The sequence below is a fragment of the Dioscorea cayenensis genome, chromosome 7, assembly GCF_009730915.1.
Source record: "Dioscorea cayenensis subsp. rotundata cultivar TDr96_F1 chromosome 7, TDr96_F1_v2_PseudoChromosome.rev07_lg8_w22 25.fasta, whole genome shotgun sequence".
Classification (NCBI taxonomy): domain Eukaryota; kingdom Viridiplantae; phylum Streptophyta; class Magnoliopsida; order Dioscoreales; family Dioscoreaceae; genus Dioscorea; species Dioscorea cayenensis.
Genome location: NC_052477.1, coordinates 30,419,305 through 30,443,387, shown reverse-complemented (window position 1 = coordinate 30,443,387; position 24,083 = coordinate 30,419,305). Strand labels below are relative to the sequence as shown.

Here is a 24,083-nt window from a genome sequence, read left to right as displayed (position 1 = left end):
CATTATATTTATAAGAAAATATTCACTGTTCTCCTCATCTCTGGTGAGGATTACAGTTCTTTATTTTGATTGATCTTTTATGTCGTTTCTGTTTTCTGTACTCTGTACTTTGCTGTTTCTTTTTTTTTTAATAAATTGTGGTTTATCCACCTTATTCAAAAAAAATTATATTTAGAATTCATATTCACACAAAAACAAAATTTATTTTATATATCTAGAATAATTATAGATAATTCATGAACTGCATCACTATATTAAAAAAATTACTATTCATGGTTTCTTTGGTAATTATATTAAAAGAATTATGAATTTTTTTAAAATCTTATTTATCTTTGATTAAGGTATCTAATTTCCAATTCTTTATATTATATTGAAGTATATGAAAAAAGTATTACAAAAATAGTTTTGCATTCAAATAATACATACATTATTATTATTTATTATTATTTTCAAAGGTCCGATTGTACTATATAAATCATACGTGTATATATATAGTCACGATAGTACGAGTGAAGTTCAACGGCTTTAAAATAAAATAATATATATTTTTCTTAATTACAAAAACTAATATTCTTTTAAATGACAAGTGGCAATGAGAACATGCAATTATAATAGCAAGGTGCCAACCTCGCAGAGACCAACACGCCACTTGCTAAAAAAACGTTTTTTCCTCATTGACTTTTAATTTTTATTATTACCAATATTTATATGTTTTATATGATTCATTGTCAAGTCACCATATGAATTAGGTTCCATCCCAACCATATTAGACTTAACCGTTCTCATTTTTATACCTTTAATTAAATAATCAAAGCTTTTCATTTCCTTTCAAATCCTCATTGGTTTTTTTATAGGATGTCAGTCTTGACGGATCTGTAAGAGAAGTTTTTTTAGAAAGTCAGACTCTACCATAAAAAGCACATTCAACCTATCACGTTTGTGAATCTTTCACAAGAGAGTGGACTAAAACTTGTGTCTCACCCAAGTAAAAGAAACCGGAGTGCTACTGAATTAGGAGACCTTTGGCTCTCAATGAAAATCCTGAAGTTATTTTTTATTCATGCATATCTATGTATATAGGTTTAAATGGTGGGGTTGGAGAGGTTAAGCCACCTTCTAACTTTGTCTCTAATTAACTATGCATTTGGTCAATGTTTGTTCGGACCATTGTTTTAGTGATTGAGACTTCTTCTCTTGGAAGAGCTTGCCAAATTAATGGCCTAGTGCCAACATAAGGCAACATTTCCCATGTGATACCCTTCCTTGTTTTGAGATTTGAATTATAATACCAATTACTTTTACTTGTGTAAATAAATAAAAATTATCCTATTATATTATTAGATAGATATATAGATGTTCATAAATAACTTGATGAAATAGATGATCATGTATTATATGATGAGAGCATTGTTTGTATATATATATATCCATGTAAAAATGTCTAGCTAATTGCTGTTATGTTTTTATAAAAATTTTATGTATATTATTATTAACATCGTTATTGATAATGATTTGTAGGTATATGTAAATAAATGTAAATTTTTATTAGAATATCATTAATAATTTGAATAATAATAACTTATATAATTCATGGATATTTTGAGGAATTAAGGAACCCTAATTTAAATGGTTAAATTGCTAAGTTCCTAAAGTGGCAATATATAGTGTACGTTTTCCTTCTCTTCCACTAAATTTGGAAGGTTTCCAATGTCGATGTAGTTGTTCATAATTGGAAATTAGATTGTCAAATGATAGATGTTTCATTGTAGTCATATAGAGGTGCAAGGTTGGCCCTACGATAACTCAGAGTATTTAAAAAAAAAAACAAGAAAAAAAAGGAAAACATATGATAGGGTTTTATTTTCTTTTCAACATAATATATTTGTCTTTTTCATGCTCCTTTGTTATTACTATATTAATTATTAGTTATCTTTTTTTTATCATGAACAATCAATGGTCTATTTGATGCTTTAATATATATATATATATATATATATATATTTGATACTATAATATATATATCTTTTAGTAAAAGTAATAAATTAAAATGTATATATAGCTTTTGTATCATGTATTGTTGTTTTTTATAACATGTTTTTAACTATTTTATCATAATAAAAATTTCTCAATTTGTATTTCTTTCATAATGAAAGTTATGGGACAGTAATCTCTTCATTTAATAATAATTAGTTAACAAAATATTGATTTATGGACTTATTTTAGAAAACATTAAATAAATTTTTATGAAGAATCCATTCATTAATCATATTTAGAAGTTCATATATATTATGTGTCAAATTTTCATGTAAATGAGACAAACAAGCCTCCACATTATCCAAACCAATCACAATGTACTAAAATTCAATCAAGTAGATGAAACCAAAGGCCATTTGAGAGTTAAAACTTAATTAACTTTTAATTAAAAACAAATAAACAAAAGGAAAAAGAGAATGACACATACACAAGGTAAGGCTAATGTAGATGATTATATTATGCATGATGCTTAGCTAACCATGTTTCCCAAAAGGATAAATATAAAATGTAATATTAATGGCCTCATTCTATGTATCATATATCTCTTTGGTTACTCTTTTTGTGGATTTTTTTAATTATTTATGTTGTAAATACTTAGTGGCATAATCAATGAAGTCTTGTGGACATTTCTAATTGCTCAAAGAGATCCTTCAAATCAATCCTACTTGCACTACCAACCTAATCCTTCATTAATTACTTGATATTAAGGTTCTGATATTGAAAGTAAGGAATTGTGGCAAGTGATTATTAGCTGCTAATCCTAATTTTAACCACTTGTGATTCACCTTTTGACCTTTGACTATTAGACTTTTCCTTATCCACACATGCAGACTAAGATTTTCTATTAATTAATCTACTTTTTAATTAAGAACTAATATCTAGATTTCATGTGTTAATCAATTCAAGGCGAGAAAGATTAGTTCCTTTAATCACAATCTTAAATGAGATTATGAAGGCCATGCATGGCTTTTTACCAAGGAGATCTACACTTTTGTTTTCTTGCATGGTGTTATATTATACTTGTTGATAATTAAACTTAGTGTGAAAAGTTGCCAAAATAAACAAAGAATATTTGTGATAAAACTAAGATTGGAAATGATAGAAAGCTTCTAAATTGAAAAGTGAAAATTACTTCTTTGCCCTTTAGTTTGGAAAAGAGTAATCACATGCTCATTGCACCCTTCAGTAGATTTTGATGGCTACACATGTTTTTCCTGGTTATATACAACCCAAGATTCAAAAAAGATTAAGTCACAGGATTCTTCAAAGACTATCAAACACAACCTCGACCTTTTATGCACCTCTTTTAGTGCTAGTCACATACTTTTCTCTAATACCTCTTTTAGTGCTGGTCACACCTTCTTTTTAATTATGGACCTGAGTAAAGATTTTTGAGACCTAAAATTGACAATGCAACGATGAATGGATGATTATTTTCTGATGATTATCTCTTGGAAGGTATGTCTAGTTTTTCTACATTTTGTAACTTCTTTGAAGGTCATCTAATAAACTTTGTGGTTTTGTGTGTATCTCATTTTTATTATGTATTTTTTTTTAGCTATTGGTTTATACATCTGCAGGTATTAGTTTATATATCTGCATCTGTCTTTCACTTTAATTTATTTTCCCTGCTATATATATTTTGAGTGATTTATTTATTTTTAAAAAATTAAAGAATTTCTCTATTCCCCTTGAAAATAATACTTGCTTATACATTTCAATAAAACTATTTTATTTTAATGCTTATGAAGTTAATATTTTGACAGGCTGTTGCTGTCTACTAGACTTGGAAAGGAAGTTGTTTTAAGTGAACATAAACCAGACCAACATTAAGTTGAGATCATAATCAATACCACTCAATTTAAATCATATGAATTATCTATCCAATCAGTCATTCAATAAATTTATCATAGTTCAATATATATGCAATCTTTTTTATTAAGCAGTTATAATTATAAATGCATCATTTGATTTGATGCCAAAAACTTGCACTTCTCTTGGATTCATTTTGAGCCTTTTTATTTCTATCAATCTTTGGAAAATTCAGAACCCATAAACATTTTAATGCGGTCTGAATGGAAATTTGAATACCGAATTATGGAATATGTTTTTTAATCCCTTGTATTGAAATCATTTTGTTCTTTGATATCACAATCAAATTGCATCAATACTGATATGACAGTCTGATTTTTCTAATGCTCTAGAAGCCAAATTATATCTTTTCTAATTTTACATTTTCATACTATAAATTAAGTTCAAAAAAGTCTGTGGAATGTGTCAAATTTGTGACTCTCAAGTACACCAAACAGTCACCACACACACTATATATATATATATATATATAAAAAAGTTGTGTCAGATTATTATATGAGATTATAATTATGCTTTTAAATTAAATTATTTTTAATAAATTGGAGATTTTTTAACGACAAGCCACATCAGGGATATGCACAAGTGAAGAGTTATTACTCATGTGAACTGAAGTTTGAACCCATTCTTAGACAAGAACATGAATAACCTACATAGAGGATCATATGCTAATAGACCATTAGTTAATTAGCAATTGGAGAAAATATTTATATATATACTTATAATTCTTGTTAGTGAAATTTTTGTTTGACTAAAATGTTCAACTTTATGGTTAAGTTTAGAGAATGGTTAAATCAAGCTTTATTTTCCCATGTTTAAAGCTTAATGGGATCATTTGATTATTTAAAGTCCAAATGAATCCAATCAATTTATTTTTTTCAAAATTTTGCAGGTGGAATTGCATATGGTCTGGCCAATTGTCCTGCTTGTAATTGACTTTTAACCATCTAGAGAAACATCCATTGATTAGATTATTATTTTTTTAATTATTTTATTATCAAATTTGTAATATAAAAGAATGTGTAGCATGGAATAATAAATTTATGTTATAGACTTTATTTATTTTATATATTTGTACATTTTAAATTTTAGCAACTCAATAACAACTTAGATTCTCTTGAGGGTTTTTTTTTATTTCACATATAATTAATACTAAATTATCATTTCTATTGCTCATTATAATTTTCACAGTTATCTCTATTGTGTTATAATTATGCCTAGCATGTTAAAATTCATTATATTTATTAATTGAATTTTATATCAATTGTGTTATCTTGGAAATAGCTCTTGGACCCTGAGATAAAGATAATAAACCTTTTAATAATTTGTGTGTGTGTGTGTATTGAATTATAAAATTCAAGCATATGTATTCAATATTTAAGCCACCATACTGTTGCAACCAATATTTGTACTTAAATTAATTAATCATAAAAAACCCTTACTTAGAATGACCACTTGACAATTTGTAATCCAACTTTAATTAGTGTTCCATACCAAGTTGAAAATATAACTTAAGCTATACATCTAGCCCAAGTTCCGTACCAGGGGGACAAGCTAATTAATACAATAAGTTGGATACTTAGATTAACATAATAATTAATTAACACTCTCAATCAAAATAATCAGAAAACTAGTTTTAAAAAAAAAGAAGAAAAACATAGCAAAGTCTCTAATTCAAAGGATCATATATGAAGGAAAAAGAAAATTAAAAATACAAGGATGAAATCAATATCACTGGAAACAGTCAACAACCATAGGAGTCTTCTCAACAAGATCAATCCCAAACAACACTGTTCTATTCTCTCCATCAACAACACCAGAAGGAGAAGGTGGCAAATTCAAGTCCAAGTCTAAACACAAGACCTTGTCATGATCACTGGTTGATCTCTTCTCCATCACAGCACCATGGCCAACATGCACAAATCCCTGTCCTAAAGCTCTGTGTCTTCTCATATGACCTCCGAGAGCTTGTCCGATAGCGAACTCAAGGCCGCAAATAGCACACTCATGAGTCCTTGGCTTAGAAACAGTCACCTGGTTCCGGCTATCTCCATTTGTTTTTGGTTTCTTGTGGCTTGCTCTATGCCCTCCGAGAGCCTGGAACGAAGGGAACTGCCGGTTGCATGTCTTGCACTCGAATACACGTCCCAACGAGGCCGGTGCTCTGGCTTCGCCTCCTTGAGATAATAACATCAAAACGTTGGCCATGTTGATGCTCTCCATCATCTCTCCTTCATCTCCAAATCTGAATCTCTTCATCATTGAAAGAACAAGAAGAGAAAAACAGAGACAAAGAGATGCAGTTAATTTGGACGTTGAAGCATTAGGGTTGTCAATTGCCATTATATAGACTTCTCAGAAAATGCATTGACCAAAATGCCCTTGAGATGTTAGAGCACAAGAAGTCATTTTGAGTTTAGTTGAAATTTATGAAAGTCTACTTGCCTGTCTAGTTTCACTGCTCTTGAAAACAAATGTGAAAGAGATGCATCATGCATGTTTGTTTGTTTGTTGATCAAGTACTGCCTATCCTACTTGTAATCTTGCAAGCTTGGAGTGAAACAAGAAATATATATACGTATGCATGTACTTGTTGATGGTTCTTCAAGTTTTTAGACTTGAGAGTATTAAGAGACTGTTGCACTGATAATACATGGACTTTTTTGCATGTTTTTATTTGAAATAATAAATAATAACAATTGTTATGTATACAGTGCAAGCGTTGGAACAAGAAAGTGGGGAAGGTGTGGAAGATGAAGGGAAGAACAGTTGTAGATTATGCAAAGAGTGATTAATTAAGACCTAACCCACCAAAGTTTGACAAAGTAACACATCTTGCAATGCTCTGCAAGTCTTGCAAGTCATTCAAGTTCCAAGTGGTTAGCTAGTACATCTCTCTATGCTCACTTAATTTATACGAGATCTTGTATTAGCTCCGTATTTGTACACACTGTGTTGTGTTTTTATATATATATCCACTGCAATGGTTTTGCTTAAAAAATTGAATTAGTAGTGGATTGGTATTTAAAATCTACAGTAAATGAACATCACACGGACTATGTTTATTGAATCATGATAGCAACATAAAATTGAACAATTAGAAGGGTAAGTTTGACATTGTATGATGTAGAAACTACCTTGCTTATGGATTCAGTGTGGGTGGAGTGTGGTTATGGTACTAACATTATATTAAAAGCAGGTTTAGATTTTTAAATTTTTTTATTTAAATCTTTGAAAATGACTTGGTTTGGACTTTGGACTTGAAGGATGGAAATTAATAAGGCAGATGAGAGCACGCCTCTATAAATAACTATAAAATCTATTATATTTAATAGAACCCACCAAAAATCAAAATTTGAACTTCATACAGAGTAAGGAATCTTCAAGGAATTTTTTTTATGTCTGCGCGTGTTATTTGATTTAGCTCCAAAGATTTCAAGCAGAGGAGTAATTAATTGGGCACGTACAGCTAACAGTGACATAACACAAGTTTATTTTTTAATTCATAATTGATATCAAATTGCAATTTACTTTTAATACCAGAATGCCTTTGTGATTCACTGCCACACACTTTTTAGTCTCAATACTCAAGCTCTAATCATGAAAGGTCACAAAATGATCTTTGAATTGGTGCAATGGCCAAGGAAACCAGCTTAAAAAACTTGCACGCCTATTGGCTAACTCATGTAAGCTGAGAATGACTGTTGCAGTCTCTTTCCACATTTTTCAGACTTTGTACTTCCTATTGAATTAAACTATTTTATTATTCACATAAAAAACTATACTCAATGTAGATACTGATGTACTCCTATTCGTCGAAAGTATTAAACTAATACATTAAGCAAGCAATGCATTTGAAGGAACAAAGCAAAGAAGTCAGCTTTGATCCTTGCAGCTTCTGGTTTTCCAAATAGCCACACTTCTAGAGAGGTGTTCAATGGTGATGATCAGTCTTAACAGTGTATCATTGGTTTAATCCGAGATTAGAAAACTATCAATCTGTCATCTATGTGTACCAATTCAAATGAGAACAGGTAGCCTGATCCTTGTTTACTAAGCATCCATGATTACGTAAGTAAAAAAGAAACTCGAAGGCATCTTTAGTTTAATAGAATACTTGCCTTAAAAACAAGATGACTTAGTGCATCCTAATAGGTTAATCAAATGTGGCTTCGTCAGTTGCCATTGTACAAATCCAAAATCGAAAATGAGAAAAGAATAAGGTGTCTTAAACTCTGACTTGAAAACATCAATTGGATGAATCACATTAATATCATTATTCTGAACATCAAAACCTGTCATTTTGAGAACATCTTCTTCGCAGAACATATATCCCAATTTCCAACAGATGATAAGCCAGGGACTGATTCATAAGTGTTTCCATAAAATGTTTTACATTAATTATAATGGTTCCTGTTTATTTTCGGCGCTTTAACCACCTGGTGAGAATTAAACTGCTGTTTTCTCTTGAACAAAGCAGGGTTTTCACAATTTCCAAGTTTGGGCCATCCACATAACCTGATCACTTATTGTCTGCATATGATAAGAGGTCTTCTATGAGATCAAAGGACAATACACTAGAAATTTTAGTTCTTTAGATCATTGTGGACACTAACCATGATCCTGTACAAAAGCTCAATGACACAAATAGCGAGGCTATTGAGAAGTTAGATTACTTGATAGTAATTGCGATTCTTGCAATCAGTATGGACATTAAACATGATCCTATATAAAAGCTCACTTCTCCAAATATTGTTTCAATGCTCCATTTTCCATACTAACTCCAAATATCTCAATGCTTTATATACTATTATTGCAATTTTTGCAATCAATATGAACATTAACCATGATCCCATACAAAAGCTCACTACTCCAAATAGTGACACAGACTATTGAGAAATTAGATTACATGCAAGTAATTGCAGTTCTAGCAATCAAGATGGACATAAATAGTCTCCCAATTGTTACATTTCCCACATCCATTCTAACATTGTTCAAGGTGAGAGCCGTGAGACTATTGAGAAATTGGATTAATAGCTAGTAATTCTCGTTCTTGCAATCAATGTAGAAACTTAGTACTCTAAACAATAGCATTCAAATACTCCATTTTCCATGCTTATTGCAATAAATCTCATATCTATAATCAAAATAAGGCCTAAAAACCAGCATTCAAACCCGTCAAAATACTTGACAGGAATACAAAAGTAGTTCACTTGGATCAATTGGTGAAAAAAGATGAGATTTTGAAGATGCGTACAAGAATAACAGTGTGATAAATTCAAACATCAGCATTCAAATCCCCATCTGCATCCTTGCTCTGGTTCAGATCCCCAAATTTTTGCTTGAACGAGTCCTGCCTCTGCATCCACATCATATGCCCCTGAAGAACAACAACAACACCTCAATTCAACGCTAATTCGCCATCAAATCAATGGAATTAGGGTTTAGAATCGGAAGCAACGAAGGAGATACCTGAAGACCAGCAGCCCAAGCGATGAGAACGGAAGCGAACCAGAACCTCTTCTCCTTCAGAAGCTTCGACGCCTCCATTTTGCTCCCAAGTGTTCCAATTCCACAGGGCTTCGAAAGGGGTTTTAGCACGGATCCAACGGCTGACGTTTGATCAAACAATTTGGATGTTTGATCAATACAATCCATCGGCTGATATTATACTATTTTTTTTAAGTGAATAAATGACATTTAAAGTGATAACAACTAAGGCTTCAAATCCACTAAAGATGATGTTAAGATGGATAAAAATAGATATAAAGTATATTACTCCTGTGATTTTCAGTAAATAATTACTAGGATGGATAATCAGTTAAGAAAGCAAGAATTTGTAAATGTTTTAGCCTTTTTTAGGAATTAATTATCATCATTTTATGAATCAAAACATATACTCCTCTATTCTTTTTTATCTATCATATTTATCTATTATTTTTAAACATCAATAAACATTTATTATTATTTTTTTCAAAATTATCCTAACACTATATTTAATTCTCTTTTTGAAATTTAATATGAGAGAGACATGTGAAGATATAAATTAGGGGTAATTTTAGAAAGATAAATAATTTTTTGTTAAATTATGTGAAATAACCAATTTTCTTGGTATGTGAGATTCGGTTATTCACGACAGGAACGGAGGGAATATAATTTATTATATAAAAACTAGCCTTTACATTACATGTAAGATAGTTCATATATATATATATATATATATATATACAGGAATCAAGGCATGATGTAGTAATTATCTATCTTACTTGCATTTAAAAGGTTTGGAGTTTAACAACTCTCAAACATAATGCATAATAATAATAATAATAATAATAATAATAATAATAATAATAATCATCAATTTAAATATATATATATATATATAAAATATAATATAAGGCATCCATGTGTCTATAAACCAACAAATTCAATGTGGACCAAAGAAAATTTTAGAAGGCTGTATTCTAAAAGCAACAACAACAAACGTGTCCTAATTTGTTAAGTGGATAAAGCAAGCTTATCTTAGCATGCAAGCATTGACCTTCTGAACCAAGTAATTAATAATACAATGTTGTAAGTGAGAGTCACTGTAGTATCATCACACTTGCCAAGAAATTGCCTCTTCTTTTCTTAACCAAATAATATGGTTTCTTGGTTCAACCCAACCGCGTAAGACTCGCTCAGAAAAGGCACCATCCACGTCTTTTCTAACTCCTTTAAAACTCGTCATTCATTGGTTGAGACACTGCTTACAAAGATTTGACCCACCACACAAGGCGTGTGCCTGAGACTTACTCCACTTCCTCTCTCTCTATATATATATAGCATTGTTTGAGTGCTAGAGAGCCATGCAGTAAACTTATATAACATTGTTTGTTACTTTATAGATTTTTGAAGAATGAAGCACAACGAAAGTGAAGAGATGATTAAAAGAAGAAGTGTTGCTGATATTCTCATGCTTCTATCTAGGCAAGAAAATATTCATAAGTTGAAATCTGTTGATCAGGATGTGTTTAAGTGCAAGACTTGTGGACGTGTGTTCTCTTCTTTTCAAGCACTTGGAGGTCATAGAACCAGTCATAGAAGACAAGCTGCAGGACTTGATCATAAGAGATTGATAGATATGCAACTGAAGGTGACAACGATGATGATGAAGAAGAAGAAGAACAACAAGACTCATGAGTGTTCTGTTTGTGGATTAGAGTTTGTTATGGGACAGGCTTTAGGTGGCCATATGAGAAGGCATAAGCCAGTGTCAGTGAAGAAAGTGTTATTGTTTGATCTAAACTTGACGCCTTTAGAGAATGATAACTTGAATAGAGCCAAGTATGCAGATTGACACCGAGAGGAGTCGAACATTAGTTATTTAGAGAAGTGTTTGTAAGTAGCTAGGGATGGCAATTTAATTAATTTCATGGACATAATGGATGTGTGTGCGTGTTTATATATAAATACACTCACAAATATATGTAAATAGTAATCAAGTATTCTATACTTGTATTTATATATATATATATATATATATATAAATATGTGTAAACATGTGTGTGTATTTTTTTTTGCAAATGCAATAATATATATATATATATATATATATTATATATACAACCAAGGGCATGTGCAGAAATTTAGAATTTGATCGGTCAACCCATGTGCTCTCACTCGGTGATGTAAGATTTGAGCTATAAGTCTACTACACCAACAACAAGGGACTTATTACTCTCACCGTGTCAAGTGAAACTTGAACTCAAACTCTTAAATATTCTTCACGCCAATACTTTTTAAATGGGGACCAATGCCACCGAATTATTAACCTTTTGGTCCATGTGTATGTTTATGTGTGTATAAATATCTATCTATATATACACTCATTAATTATTATTATTATTATATGAGAGTCTTTTAATGTGCTATCTTAATTTATATAAGCATTATCTTCTTTGATTTTGATTCTAACCATTGCTGAGCACCAAGTTCGAACGAGAAAAGAGGAGAGTTATCATGTTAAGTAGTTTACAATTAGCGGTTAAACTTTTGTGAGAGCATAATGACATAATCTTATATTTCACATATTCAAATTTTATAAAAATTCACATATACAGCTAAATTAAAAAAAAAAAAAAAAATTCTTTTGTCATCTCTTCTCGAAGTTGAGAGATTTATAACCTTGATATATTTTTGTGAAAAGGAACCTTGAATACTTTACTCAAGTTTTTTTATAAACTTACCAAAATAATGTATCAATCAATGGTGTAAATTTTATGATCACAACTTCTTAAGGTTTACAAGTTCATGTTGATTTTTTTCAATAATTTTAATTATATATATATATATATAATACATTAGAGGATGTAATGTTTTATTTGTTAAATTATGTAACAAAAATTATTTAGTTATTTTTAAATTTTTGTTTGAAGATAAATATATTCTAATTTATTAATATTATAACTATGATTATTTGAATTAAATAAATTACTATAAATTTTATAAAAAAATATCTGATCAATTTTTTTCTAGTCTAAATATTAAATGGAAAAGGTTAAGCGGGTTTAGTACGGGACGGGATAGGCATGATAATTTAGGTAGAAATTAATTATAAACGTGTTTAGGATAAATTTGGGTTTGAAAATTTTAAACAAGCTTTTGTTTTTAGAAATTATATTTTTCTTGGATACCCTCAATATTGTAATTCCTATTTGCTTGGTTGGTTACTTCATATTGATTATTCCTTAATTTTCTTTATAATTATAATGTTGCAGTTATTTTAAAAATTATTTAATGTCATGCATAAGTATTAATGAAATACTCTTTGCTTTTATTAAAGAAAATTTGCAATAAAATCATCAAAATAATATATGTGAACAAATAGATCCGTTAAAGGTTATGAAGACGTATCCATATTTATTAAAAAAATTAAATAAATAGAATATTTGAAACAAAAAGAAAAAAAAACAAAATGCATACAAAGAGAAGTAGAAATAAGAGTTTGTTAATTAGGTTAAAACTTAAGAATTGTTCTAATTAAGTCAGACTAAAAATTTTAAAAAAAAGAAGTCAGAAAATTTTATTAAAAAAAAAAAAAAAGTCATCATCAACTATCAACAGTAATTGAGGGTCCCAATAAAATAGAAGATGCACTAGCAAACTAATTAAGTGACTCACAAGAAATAATTATCTCCAAAAACCATTTATATGTGAACTTGAGTGTTTGTTCTTAGTTTGATTTTAGCAATTGTCCTATTAGGTTTTTTATCTTCAAAGAACCTTCTTCCCTCTAAAAGTTAGTGTATTTGCCACCCTGGTTTTGAAAGGGGATAGTTTATGAAAAAGTTTTGTAGAAAATAATGATTATGATTTATTTATACAATATAAATATGAAAATTTATTTATTCATTTAGTCACCCTATCAGCTTATAAAAATTACAATTTCAATTTTGATATGGACATTTATTTACATACCTAATAACCAGAGTACACAATTCACAATAAAAAGCAAAGCCTTCTCATTTCTTTTTAATCTATGTGTTTGGCTTGGTCTGAATTCATATTCTCATTAAGTTAAAGCACTTTCTAAATCCAGAAAGGACAGGGATGCTAAATTATTTTATAAATTATATATATTATAATGTACGTGTCCTTTGAATTCTTTATATATATATAACGCATGTATGGAAATAAATAGGCAAAGAAACACACTTAATTAAATTATTCCAAAATTAAAAAAAGTATTTTAATTTCTTCTCCCCCTATTGATGGGAAAATAAATGAAAACATAAGAAAAGCAATCCTTCTTTAGCCTTCCTAACAGACAAACAAAAAACCATTGATTAATGGAACATGAAATATAAAAAAAGAAGAAGATAGAAAGAAGAAGCAAAAGGAAACCACCCAAATTCGTAGTTAGTGGTGTCCACGTCATTATGAAGTATGAACCCCTCCTTCTTCTTCTTCTTCCTTCTTTACAAAATAAAAAATAAAAATAAAAATATTTTTACAAAATAAATAAATAAACAAATATGTACCTTTATAAGGGCGTATCAATATATTCATTTCTCTTAAATAATAAGCGCATACCTCTAGTTGATCATCAAGATATAATTTTTAGGTAGATGGATCACAAACCTAACTTAGCCATTATATTAATAAGAAGGATTGAAAATGAAGCCACATACATATAGAAACATGGTGCTCTTTCATGGATCACAAATCTCTTATCACTTTTAATTACTGTCTATTTCCTCTCTTCTATTGTCATATCTTTCTTCACCTTTTCACTTAACCATAAAAACACACACACACATATATATAGTTCTACTTAAATTATAAAAGAAAAAAAAAAAATTCCACTTTGAAGATATTTGTATAATTAAAAATAGAGCACAGTGGAACACCATATGAAATCACTTAGCAAATGAAGGACATCAGAGACGCCTATAACTAGCTCCAAAGTTAGTGGTGGCAGTAGCATCAGTATCAAAGAAAGAAGAAGCTAAAGAAAGAAAGAAAGGGAGAGATGGAATTAGTGAGGAAAGGGCCATGGACAGAGAAGGAGGACTTGCAACTGGTATGCTATGTAGGCTTGTTCGGAGAACGTCGTTGGGATTTTATAGCAAAAGTATCAGGTTTGAAGGTTATGGCGGGGGTATAGCTAGGTATGCTTATAAGCTTTAGAGCTTCAAAGATACTTGAAGATCATAACCGTTGTTTTTTATCACATATCCAACATCCTTTGTAGGCCTTAATAGAACAGGCAAGAGTTGCAGGTTACGTTGGGTTAATTACTTACATCCTGGCCTTAAACGTGGCCGTATGTCCCCTCAAGAAGAACGTCTTGTTCTTGAACTCCACTCTCGCTGGGGCAATAGGCCAGTTTTCTGAATCTTTCTCTATATAAAATGTTTTAATTTTCATGCATGCATATATATATATGTCTTATTATTAATTAGCAATATATATATATATATGTTAATTATCTTATAGCTAGATATGTATTCAATTGTGCAGATGGTCTAGAATAGCTAGAAGACTACCTGGTCGCACTGATAATGAGATTAAGAATTACTGGAGGACTCATATGAGGAAGAAGGCACAAGAAAGAAAGAAAAACTTGGCTGGAGAAACTAGTGCTAGTGTTTGTACTAGTACTAGTACTAGTACTACAACTGTTGATGCAAGCACTACTGATAATACTACTATTACTACTACTTTGACAGCAGGTTTTGAAGATGAAATGGATGGGTATCCAATTGATAAGATTTGGAATGAGTTATCTTGTGATGCTTCACCTGTTTTGGATTGTACTACTTGCTCTAGTTCTGATGAACTTTGGAATTTGGATGATGAAGAGGAATTATTACCTAACTCTATGAGTGATTGTTTGGTTCCTGCTCTGTATCAACAACATCGCTAGCTAGCTGAAACTTATGATTATGTTTTTCAATTTCTGTAATATTTTGTTTTCACTACTGTAATTTTTATATGTATGTATGGATGTATGTATGTAAGATAAAGAGATCATGATCATGTTCTTGTTGTTATTAATTCTACTTTTAATGAAAAGTGAAGCAGTGCACGCAGTTTGATCTTCAGGAATGTTTTTTTTTTAATTTTGAGTGCAGTTGGTTGGGTGGCCTTTTCTCAATTGTTTTTACATTGCTTTAAATTGGATTTTTGGACAAGTGGTTGGTTTTTATGATAACTTTAATAGAAATTAGTGGCTGGATTGTTTGTTTTTGAGGAATAGGCCACAAGCGCCTACGTACTATCCAAGAGATTGTTAAAAGGATATATATATATATATAGATGTACTAGATACTGTAACATGCGAATTTTTAAAAAAAATCTCATGCTCTGTAATTTTAGATGAAAATTACTGTTTTTCCCACAGAACTCACATCCAAATCCATTAATAGTACTGACAAACAGTATTGGCTCCGAGTGTTTAATTTATAAATAGTGTAAAATAGTACTATCAGGAAAAAAAAAATAATTCAAACTAAGTTACTGTGGTTTCGTTAATCTCCTAGAAAAATCTCATGCTCTCCAATTTTGAGATGAAATCACTATTTTCATATTGAGAATTTATGAATAATACTAACAAATAATATTAGATTCACATATACAGTGTATGAACAGTATAAATAGTGCTACTAATAGAGAAAGAATTTAAATTTTAATTTTTAATTTTTTTATATTTTTATAGCATATTATTGGTCTATCTAACAGTTGACACAGCGAGGTTATTGCAGTTAGAAAGATGATAAGGAAGTGTTCTTCTACTTTTGCTCTTGTTGGGTCTTCCTCGTTACTCTCTCATTATCTTCTAATTAAATATTTAGTTAGTGCTTCAACCTTTATCATCCATCCACAAACTTATTATATTTAAGATTCCAATAATTCCAGTGGCTCTTATTTAATGGGTTTTTTATTTATGGTTTTAATCTTATTTGTTTATATATACTCTACATCGTTGCACGAGTCAACTAACTTTTTTTTTAATAAAAAAAAAACTTTTATCTGCCTCCATTTCGGGAAAGTGAAGAAAGAAGGTATATATATATATATATTATTTTTAAAAAAATTTAAATTAATTTAAGAGATTAGTGGTAATAAACAAATAAATATAATTTTTATAAGGGTATATTAGCAATTTCTCCCTTTAAAAGTTTCGCAAGCCATTTTCGGATCCGGATCCGGGTCAGGATCAGGGTCCGATTACCCGTTAAAGCCGTTTTAGCATTTCGAGCCCATTACGTGGAAAGGCCCGATCCATTTAAGAAAAGCACGTGCGATGCACGTGGAAAAACTACCAGCGCAAAACCCTTGGCAACGAGAAAGAGAAGGAGAACGAGAGCGAAAACCCTCATTCTCGCTCCTCCGCCACCATGGGCAACTTCCGGAAGCTCGGCCGCCCCGCCGCCCACCGCCTCTCGATGCTCCGGTACCTTCACTGACACCATTGATCCACATCTCGTCTCATTCCATATGAAATTTTGAATCTTTGTCTTGTTCTTTCGCTCTGTGATTTTGTATGTTGGGTTTTCGTTTGAATTTTTCGATTCATTCTCGCAGAACCATGGTATCCCAGCTTGTCAAGCATGAGCGAATCGAGACCACTGTTGCCAAGGTTTGTGCCTCTTTCTCTTCTTTTAGTCATTTCATCAAGCATTTGGTGGGCATGTGATATTGATATGCACTTTTCCTTCATTTTTTTTTTTAAAACTTTTTTTGAATAATTTCAGGCCAAAGAAGTTCGTAGGGTGGCTGATCGAATGGTGCAGCTGGGGAAAGAGGTATGGATTACTTGAAGCTAATGTGGTGATTTTTTACAATGATCTCAGCATTACTATACAAATTAGGTCTTAGTTTAATAACTAGAGAAGAGAAGTTATTAGTTTTGTGTAAGTTTTATAGGGAACATTAGCTGCTTCACGTCGTGCTGCTGCATTTGTTCGTGGAGATGATGTTCTCCATAAGTTGTTCAGTGAGCTGGCTTATCGCTACAAGTAGGAATTTTGACTTGTGGTTGTTGTTGTCATGGTGGTTTTGTTTTGTTAAATCATAATTGTGATGGAAAAAGATTCCCTTTTTGATTGACAGAGACCGAGCTGGTGGCTACACAAGATTGCTTCGGACTCGGATTAGAATGGGAGATGCCGCTCCTATGGCTTATATCGAGTAAGAAATCTCTTTAATATGTTCTTATGTTGTGGAATTTTTAAAGTATTTATATGCTTATCTGAGTTTAGATATGCCTGCTGGCTTTTTATAGTTTATGCTGTTAAGGTTCAACATGGCATTTGATACTTTTGTGATGCTTAGTGGATGTAATCTATTTTGGGAAGCTATTCTATCAATTTGGTTGATCTTGGAACCATTTTTTTCTGGAGAATTTATAAAGCTTTCCTCTGAGGTTGTTATTGTCATGCCCTGTGCCCTATGTGATATCTTTGATAATTGATTAGCCATCTTTCAGATTCCTTCTTGAGTTGATATAGGTTGTGCCTAAATTCTTTCATATGGTGTTTTCCTTCAAGGATAGGTCTAAAAGAAATCAGGATTCCTGAAGCGGTTGAATCAACGTACTTTTCTTATTTTATAATTGACCATAATAGTTATTGTAATAAAGAGTGCTTCGAGCAAGTTTTCAGCATGGCTACTTTCATCAACCCCAAATAATTTTTTAATGAGTTTCTTATCATCCCCATTTCTAGTTAATGATTATTCACATCTTACCATAGTTTAGGAACACAAAACAAGGCATGTATTTTTCTCTACGGTACAAGTTTTATTCTTTTTTTCCAAAACATCTCTATAGGAGACACTAGAGACACTGTATCTAATAAAAACTAAGTTTTTGTACTGGCAAAATCCAACAACAGGTTCCATTTAATGAGCAATACATCGTGATTCCAAAAACATATCATCTTATCCTTGGACTCTATGTTACTTTGGTTGGAATATTTACGTGTTCATTTGCCATTCTTTGATCAGATAGAGCGATAAATTATGACTAGTATGTCCTAGCTTTTAGATTTCATGGATGCTCACTTGCTTATTTCTGGTCAGATTTCTTCTTTCAGAGCTTGTATTTAATCCTTTTGAAGAATTAAGGCTGTACATCATGAATTTATTGTGGTACCTGGAAACAATGGTTGTTACAGTAATATAAAGGTCTCTACATGTAATTTATACCTTAAATCAGGAATCAAGGGACAAACAAACTAAGACACGCACACACAAGCACACAGAGGATGCGTGGCAGTGTCCACAATGGAAGAGTATTTTTATTTGTATTACCTGTAACTATCTACTTTCCATATTATTGGTAGCACTAGCAATGTACACCACCTTAGTGTGGAATCGAACTCCATGTGACTCTTTTTCTTGAAATGCTGCCGACAGAATGAATCGACATGAAATAATGTTTGGATGAGGCCATGAGGGTGTGCCATCTCTTTAACAAGAATACTAGCTTTAGTATATACCATGAACAGATAAGTTTACAATAGGTGTTCTAATTTCCAGCCACAAAGTTTAGGGCACATTCGTTAACAGTATCATTCCTGCTATATATGTGAATGAGTTATTAAAACAAGGGAATGATGGCGATGAGACATCGACTCAGGGCACTTTAAAAAGGAACATCTGAAAGACTACCATCTGTGAGATGCTTGCAATGTCACAAGAGCATCAGATAGTAAAGAGCTAGCGAAAAGTGACTGGGTCTCATTGGTGCATGTAGTTATCCTTGATTTGTTTGTAACATTAGTTGAATCTGATCAAGTTTTGCATACCTAGTGCATGGTAAATAGAGCTTTGCTTGGATCAGGACATCTCTTTTGAGCTAAAGTAAATTTACACCAAGTTGGTAATCTACTAATGCTTGTAGTCATATGAATGAAACATCATTAAGTCACTTTCCATCTTAGCAAATAATCTAATTTGTTTGCAATATATCAGTTCCGTCATAATCACTATTGGTATTGTGATGTTTCTCAATCATTGAATTCGTTTCTAGATTTGTTGACCGGGAAAATGAACTGCGAGAAGCCAAAGCTCCAGCACCGCAACCACCACAGAGGACCCCGCTCGATCCATGGAAAAAGTCTCAAGCTAGCAAACAATGGGCTTCTCCTAAAGAAGAGAAAACCTCCGGTTCGGAAGACTGAAACTCATCAGTTATATTCCTTCGATAATAAGAATGTCATTTCTTGTAAAATCGTCACACAATATATGCGATTAAAGCGTGTTGTACCAGTCGGAATTAGATAGCAGACTAATTTGTTTCATGTTAAAATTTTCCTTCCTTTTTGGGTTGCTTGCATTTGTTGCTAATGCATCAATTAACATTATTTTATTAGAGAACAAGTCGAAAAAATTCTTGCAATAACTTGATATAGCATTGAACTAAAAAATCAGGTGATTCTCATGTCCTTTTAAACAGTAGAGTTATGGATAAGACTTGCTTTCCGTTATACCCATTGTATTAATAATTTTTATTGAGGCTAGTTGTTAGGCTAGTGAAAATCCCTAGACCTCACATGCATGCTTTGTTCTCCATACATACTTATGAAGTTTGAGTTATTACCAAGTTTAGAGCGTGCCTCTCATGGAGATGATAATATGATATAGATCCCAAGCAGGAAAACAACTTCCTTTCTTGTGGAAATTTTGTCTTGGATGATGACTTGGAAACAAAAAACAGGCCATGTGGTGACTTACTTCATCAATTCCCAGTTCCAATTCACTACTCTGTTTTTCTTATCCTACATCTTCTTTGTCTTTGCTAATGGGCCCCACACCCACTCTTCAATTGCACGCTGTGAAACACTCTGACCCCACCCCCAAACACTCACTCACAAATTTATTGTCACTTAATTAATTAACATTATTATTATTATTAATATATATATATATATATTAAGTGTATTCAGGAACTGACTGACTGAGGTGCTGTGACTAATATACATTCTTATCAGATAGGGGTATGCATGTGCCACCGGATGCGGGGCTACGTGCCACGAGACACGTGTCTAAGTAATCACCATGGCCGCCGCACGTGTATGACTTGAAATTGCAAGGTGATACGTGGACCAATAGCAAGCGATGATACACATGGGGCGTACCTAAACCCCCATGTGGCCACCATACATGACGACAAAAACTGGTTGTTGCCCATCAAAACTCACCTCATGATTCGGGCTCATTCTATCCTTATCATCCATCAGCCCATGCCAACCTTATCATCACCTCCTAATTAAATTATATTATTCCTCTCTCTATATATATATATATATATAATATAATTTATTTATATGAATTTTTATCTTTTGAGTTATAATTATTTATAATTTTTTAAAAAAAAAAGGTGGATGGTAAGGTAAGAATCTTGTGTTTCGTAAAAAAATATCAAGAATATATATATATATATATATTAATAAATAGGAAGGTTTAAGTCAAACCCTAAGCAAGACATTGATATATAGGGTTTAGCTAATGATGGTTTAACGCGCAAAGAAGCCGTGTTACTCTGTTCATTAGAATAATAATTTTTCTAATATATATGGATTTTATAATAAATTAATAATTAGGGATGATAAATAATGAGAGGGGAAGCACATGGATGATTAGGTTGACCGGTAAAGCCGTTGGCATGTTTAATTTTGGGGGTTAAAAACTTAACAAAGGAGGGAACGGTCGTGGCTTTGGTGGACCGGGCCCGCGTACTAAAAGGGTGTAAAGTTGTAGGGCCCATTAGGTGGGGCTCCACATAGGGCTAATAGTAGCCTATGACGTCGGCGGGCCTACATGGGCCTGTGTGGGCGCGCATGATCATGGCCCAAATTGCATGAGCACTTGATTCATATGTTTTCACTCGTGTTCTCTCTTTCTCCCCCCCTTTTTTTTTTTATTCTAAGTTTTGATCACGCGCAAAAGGATTGGATTGTGTACTCTTCTCTACTTATTATATTTATTTATTTATTTATTTACTTATTATTTTTTTTTACTGGTATATATATATATTGAGACAATATGATCATGTATGTTGGATGGTAAAAGTCAAGGTTTGTTTGGTCTTGAGTGAAGTGTAAAGGTTTGTCTTCACAAAGCGTGGAAGAAGAATTAAAAATGCTTGATTTATTTGACTAATTCCATGAAGATTCCATACATCACACACACACATATTTATTTTCATGACTTTTTAACTGCTTGTTTGGGATAAGAACAGTATCTCTTAGAAAGTACAATTGTTTGTATTGCTTTTTCTAACTTACAAAAGAGTCATTTCTCAACACATTGTCACATATATATATATATATATAAGTAGCAATCTATGAAGCTCAAGAAAATAAATATTATATTATATTATATTATATATATTTATATATATAGGTTTTACTTGGTAGCTAGAGTACTACTGTTTGGGCAAATGAGTCCGAACCACAGGAAACAAAAGCTCACAGTAAGAGAGATAGAGAGATGGTGATATATAGAAAGAGAGGTCACTTTGTTGGGGATGCTCAAACTTTGGCAAGATCCAATGAACAAGACGCCCCCGGATTTTCATGTCTCACAAGCTTTGTCTTCTTCTCTTAATATTAAAAGCCATCCACCTAAACGTTAAAAATATATATATATATATAGATATATTTTTTAAATAATAATAATATAAAACCAACGGAAACATATGCATTCACAAACACCAACAAGCAAGAAAAGCAATAAATAAATGAAGAATAATAAAGAAATGAATCTTGTTTTTTTATTTAGGAGTTAGTGGACAAGCCGCTCACAAACATTAAAAAATTAAAAAAATAATTAAAAATTGATGGAGGCTAAGAAGAACAGCAGTTGAGAAGCAGATGAGGAACAAAAGAGATAAAACCCCCACTTCCACATGCTGCTGTTTCCCATGCATTTCTTTTGTCAGGTTTCATTCTGTTTCTTCTTCCCTTGCAGGATCAAACCTCTTTTTTTTCCCCTTCATTTTTATATAATAATAATAATAATAATAATAATAATTTAGTGTAAACTTTGTAGGCCTAAGAAGTGGACTATGCTCATGTAAGTCAACTCTGTAAAAGTAAGAGAGAAAGAGAGAATCAATAGTGTGATTCTAATTATCATTTGAAATTTAAACTAAATGATTTATTATTTTAATTATGGCATTAGAAGAATTAGGAAACTTTAAATTAGGAAATGATTTGAAAAGGATTATAAGGAGGGAAAGGAAAAAAAGAAAAAAAAAGAGTTACTAAAAATAAGTAAATAAATAAATAAATAAATAAATAAATAAAGGGTCCACAAGGTGGGGAGATTCCATGGTTTCTTTAATAAAGAGGGTGGGGGGTGGCTAATGTGGCAAGGGATTTGTCTTTATTAGAGAATTGCACATTCCTTTTTCAATATTGATTTGAAAATATAGTCCCTCCCAAATTGTATTTTTCCAATTGAGTTTGGATTTTCTGTAGAGTTTCTGCAGAAGAGCCTATAAAGTTGGTGGTGGGTGTTGGAGTCTTTGTCTTTACAGGTCTCTCTTTGTGGGGATATGGCTGAGAATCCTTGGCTCTTTGAAGACCTTCCAATGGAGACTTCTTTGCCTTCTTTGTGGGGTTACCATGAGGTTTGTATCTAATTTTTCTAAATTTCTCTCTCTTTTTTTCTTTTCTTTTTTTATAATGTTTCATGTGTTTTCTTTAACTTCTTGTTTTTGTTGTTGGTGCTGTTGTAATTGTTGTTGTTTAGAGTGTTGAGGAATTGAAACATAAGCTTTGGTGCACAACAATGGAGTTGGAAACAGTGAAAAATAATGCAAAAGAAGAGATGAGAAAAAGTGAAGAGAATATAAACAATTTGATTCTGCTTCTAAAGATGACTAGTCAAGAAAGAGATGAAGCAAGAGACCAGCTACAAATTTTGCTCAACAAGATGGCACAAGCATCCCCTGTCAATGCTTGTTTCCAGGCTGAAACTCAACAGATGGTGCAAATCAGAGGAAATTCTAGTGTTACTGATTCTGATACTTTGTCGGAAACTCCGAAACATCATCAACAACAACAACAACAACAACAACATCAACCTCAATCTGCAGATTCATTTTTTGATGCTGTGTCTTCTTCTCCTGATATTTCAGGCAATGTAGGAGGATCACAGCAGGTTTTGGTAGAGTGTAAACAAGATCAGGCTTCTGCCATCATTGATGGACTTGTTTCGGCGAAGAATTTGCCGGAGAATGGCAAGTTCTTGCAGGCTGTGATGGAAGCAGGACCTCTTCTTCAGACTTTACTTGTCGCCGGACCATTGCCGAGATGGCGAAATCCTCCTCCTTTGCAGCCTTTTCAGATTCCTCCAGTTTCTGTCAAATGCTGCAATGGACCTCAAGTTCCCAATTCAACTCCTGCTTTCAATCATCCAAATTATTCACTGCATTGTTCTTCTGCATCAATGCTGAGTTTTAAGAGATCTAGTTTACCTTCTTGCGGAATTAGTTACCAGAATTTGTCAGCAAAGAGACAGAAATCTCAGTAGAACAGTGATGATGATTCATCCTGCTTTTTTTCCTTCTTTTTAATTAGCTAGAATTCACTAATTTCAATCTTATATATATATATATATGCAAATTTGACATGCTGATGATGTAAATTGTTCGAACTCTTTCTTTCTTCTTTTTTTTTTCT

General features: G+C 31.8%; 6 protein-coding genes across 8 annotated transcripts; 4 read left to right on the top strand and 2 right to left on the bottom strand.

Moving 5' to 3' along the window:
* Positions 1-5,634: 5,634 nt before the first annotated feature.
* LOC120265341 (zinc finger protein ZAT12-like) lies at positions 5,635-6,246 on the bottom strand. Its single transcript, XM_039273211.1, has one exon. It carries the CDS (start codon positions 6,244-6,246, stop codon positions 5,635-5,637), a length of 612 nt encoding a protein of 203 aa, XP_039129145.1.
* Positions 6,026-9,529, bottom strand: LOC120264234. Of its 3 annotated transcripts, none has more exons than XM_039272035.1 (3): positions 9,376-9,529; positions 9,161-9,283; positions 6,026-6,156 (listed from the first exon to the last, which is right to left on the bottom strand). In XM_039272035.1, the coding sequence occupies exons 1-2, from the start codon at positions 9,451-9,453 to the stop codon at positions 9,182-9,184; spliced, it is 180 nt and encodes a 59-aa protein (XP_039127969.1). In that variant the 5' UTR covers positions 9,454-9,529; the 3' UTR covers positions 6,026-6,156; positions 9,161-9,181. The 3 variants fall into 3 exon arrangements, with proteins under 3 accessions (XP_039127969.1, XP_039127970.1, XP_039127968.1); XM_039272036.1 differs by lacking the exon at positions 6,026-6,156 and adding an exon at positions 6,163-8,436; XM_039272034.1 differs by lacking the exon at positions 6,026-6,156 and having other exon boundaries at positions 9,042-9,283.
* A 1,233-nt stretch (positions 9,530-10,762) lies between these two features.
* LOC120265702 (zinc finger protein ZAT11-like) lies at positions 10,763-11,383 on the top strand. Its single transcript, XM_039273650.1, has one exon. The coding sequence runs from the start codon at positions 10,802-10,804 to the stop codon at positions 11,240-11,242; it is 441 nt and encodes a 146-aa protein (XP_039129584.1). The 5' UTR covers positions 10,763-10,801; the 3' UTR covers positions 11,243-11,383.
* Positions 11,384-14,240: 2,857 nt separating this feature from the next.
* Positions 14,241-15,478, top strand: LOC120264564 (myb-related protein MYBAS2-like). Its single transcript, XM_039272386.1, has 3 exons — positions 14,241-14,555; positions 14,667-14,768; positions 14,908-15,478. The coding sequence occupies exons 1-3, from the start codon at positions 14,440-14,442 to the stop codon at positions 15,311-15,313; spliced, it is 624 nt and encodes a 207-aa protein (XP_039128320.1). The 5' UTR covers positions 14,241-14,439; the 3' UTR covers positions 15,314-15,478.
* A 1,227-nt stretch (positions 15,479-16,705) lies between these two features.
* Positions 16,706-19,713, top strand: LOC120264492 (50S ribosomal protein L17-like). The gene is made up of 6 exons (XM_039272305.1): positions 16,706-16,843; positions 16,975-17,029; positions 17,145-17,195; positions 17,317-17,408; positions 17,503-17,580; positions 19,424-19,713. The coding sequence occupies exons 1-6, from the start codon at positions 16,788-16,790 to the stop codon at positions 19,572-19,574; spliced, it is 483 nt and encodes a 160-aa protein (XP_039128239.1). The 5' UTR covers positions 16,706-16,787; the 3' UTR covers positions 19,575-19,713.
* A 3,213-nt stretch (positions 19,714-22,926) lies between these two features.
* On the top strand, positions 22,927-24,040 carry LOC120265400. Its single transcript, XM_039273286.1, has 2 exons — positions 22,927-23,029; positions 23,152-24,040. The coding sequence occupies exons 1-2, from the start codon at positions 22,955-22,957 to the stop codon at positions 23,932-23,934; spliced, it is 858 nt and encodes a 285-aa protein (XP_039129220.1). The 5' UTR covers positions 22,927-22,954; the 3' UTR covers positions 23,935-24,040.
* The last annotated feature ends 43 nt before the right edge of the window (positions 24,041-24,083 follow it).

Excerpts from the sequence above, each read along its gene's own strand:
- LOC120265341 (XM_039273211.1), bottom strand. The coding sequence starts at position 6,246 with ATGGCAATTGACAACCCTAATGCTTCAACGTCCAAATTAACTGCATCT.
- LOC120264234 (XM_039272035.1), bottom strand. The coding sequence starts at position 9,453 with ATGGAGGCGTCGAAGCTTCTGAAGGAGAAGAGGTTCTGGTTCGCTTCC. Across the intron at positions 9,284-9,375 it reads CTTGGGCTGCTGGTCTTCAG|GGGCATATGATGTGGATGCA; the intron begins GTATCTCCTTCG and ends GTTGTTCTTCAG.
- LOC120265702 (XM_039273650.1), top strand. The coding sequence starts at position 10,802 with ATGAAGCACAACGAAAGTGAAGAGATGATTAAAAGAAGAAGTGTTGCT.
- LOC120264564 (XM_039272386.1), top strand. The coding sequence starts at position 14,440 with ATGGACAGAGAAGGAGGACTTGCAACTGGTATGCTATGTAGGCTTGTT. Across the intron at positions 14,556-14,666 it reads TATGGCGGGGGTATAGCTAG|GTTACGTTGGGTTAATTACT; the intron begins GTATGCTTATAA and ends CAAGAGTTGCAG. Across the intron at positions 14,769-14,907 it reads CACTCTCGCTGGGGCAATAG|ATGGTCTAGAATAGCTAGAA; the intron begins GCCAGTTTTCTG and ends TCAATTGTGCAG.
- LOC120264492 (XM_039272305.1), top strand. The coding sequence starts at position 16,788 with ATGGGCAACTTCCGGAAGCTCGGCCGCCCCGCCGCCCACCGCCTCTCG. Across the intron at positions 16,844-16,974 it reads CACCGCCTCTCGATGCTCCG|AACCATGGTATCCCAGCTTG; the intron begins GTACCTTCACTG and ends TCATTCTCGCAG. Across the intron at positions 17,196-17,316 it reads TGGTGCAGCTGGGGAAAGAG|GGAACATTAGCTGCTTCACG; the intron begins GTATGGATTACT and ends TAAGTTTTATAG.
- LOC120265400 (XM_039273286.1), top strand. The coding sequence starts at position 22,955 with ATGGCTGAGAATCCTTGGCTCTTTGAAGACCTTCCAATGGAGACTTCT. Across the intron at positions 23,030-23,151 it reads CTTTGTGGGGTTACCATGAG|AGTGTTGAGGAATTGAAACA; the intron begins GTTTGTATCTAA and ends GTTGTTGTTTAG.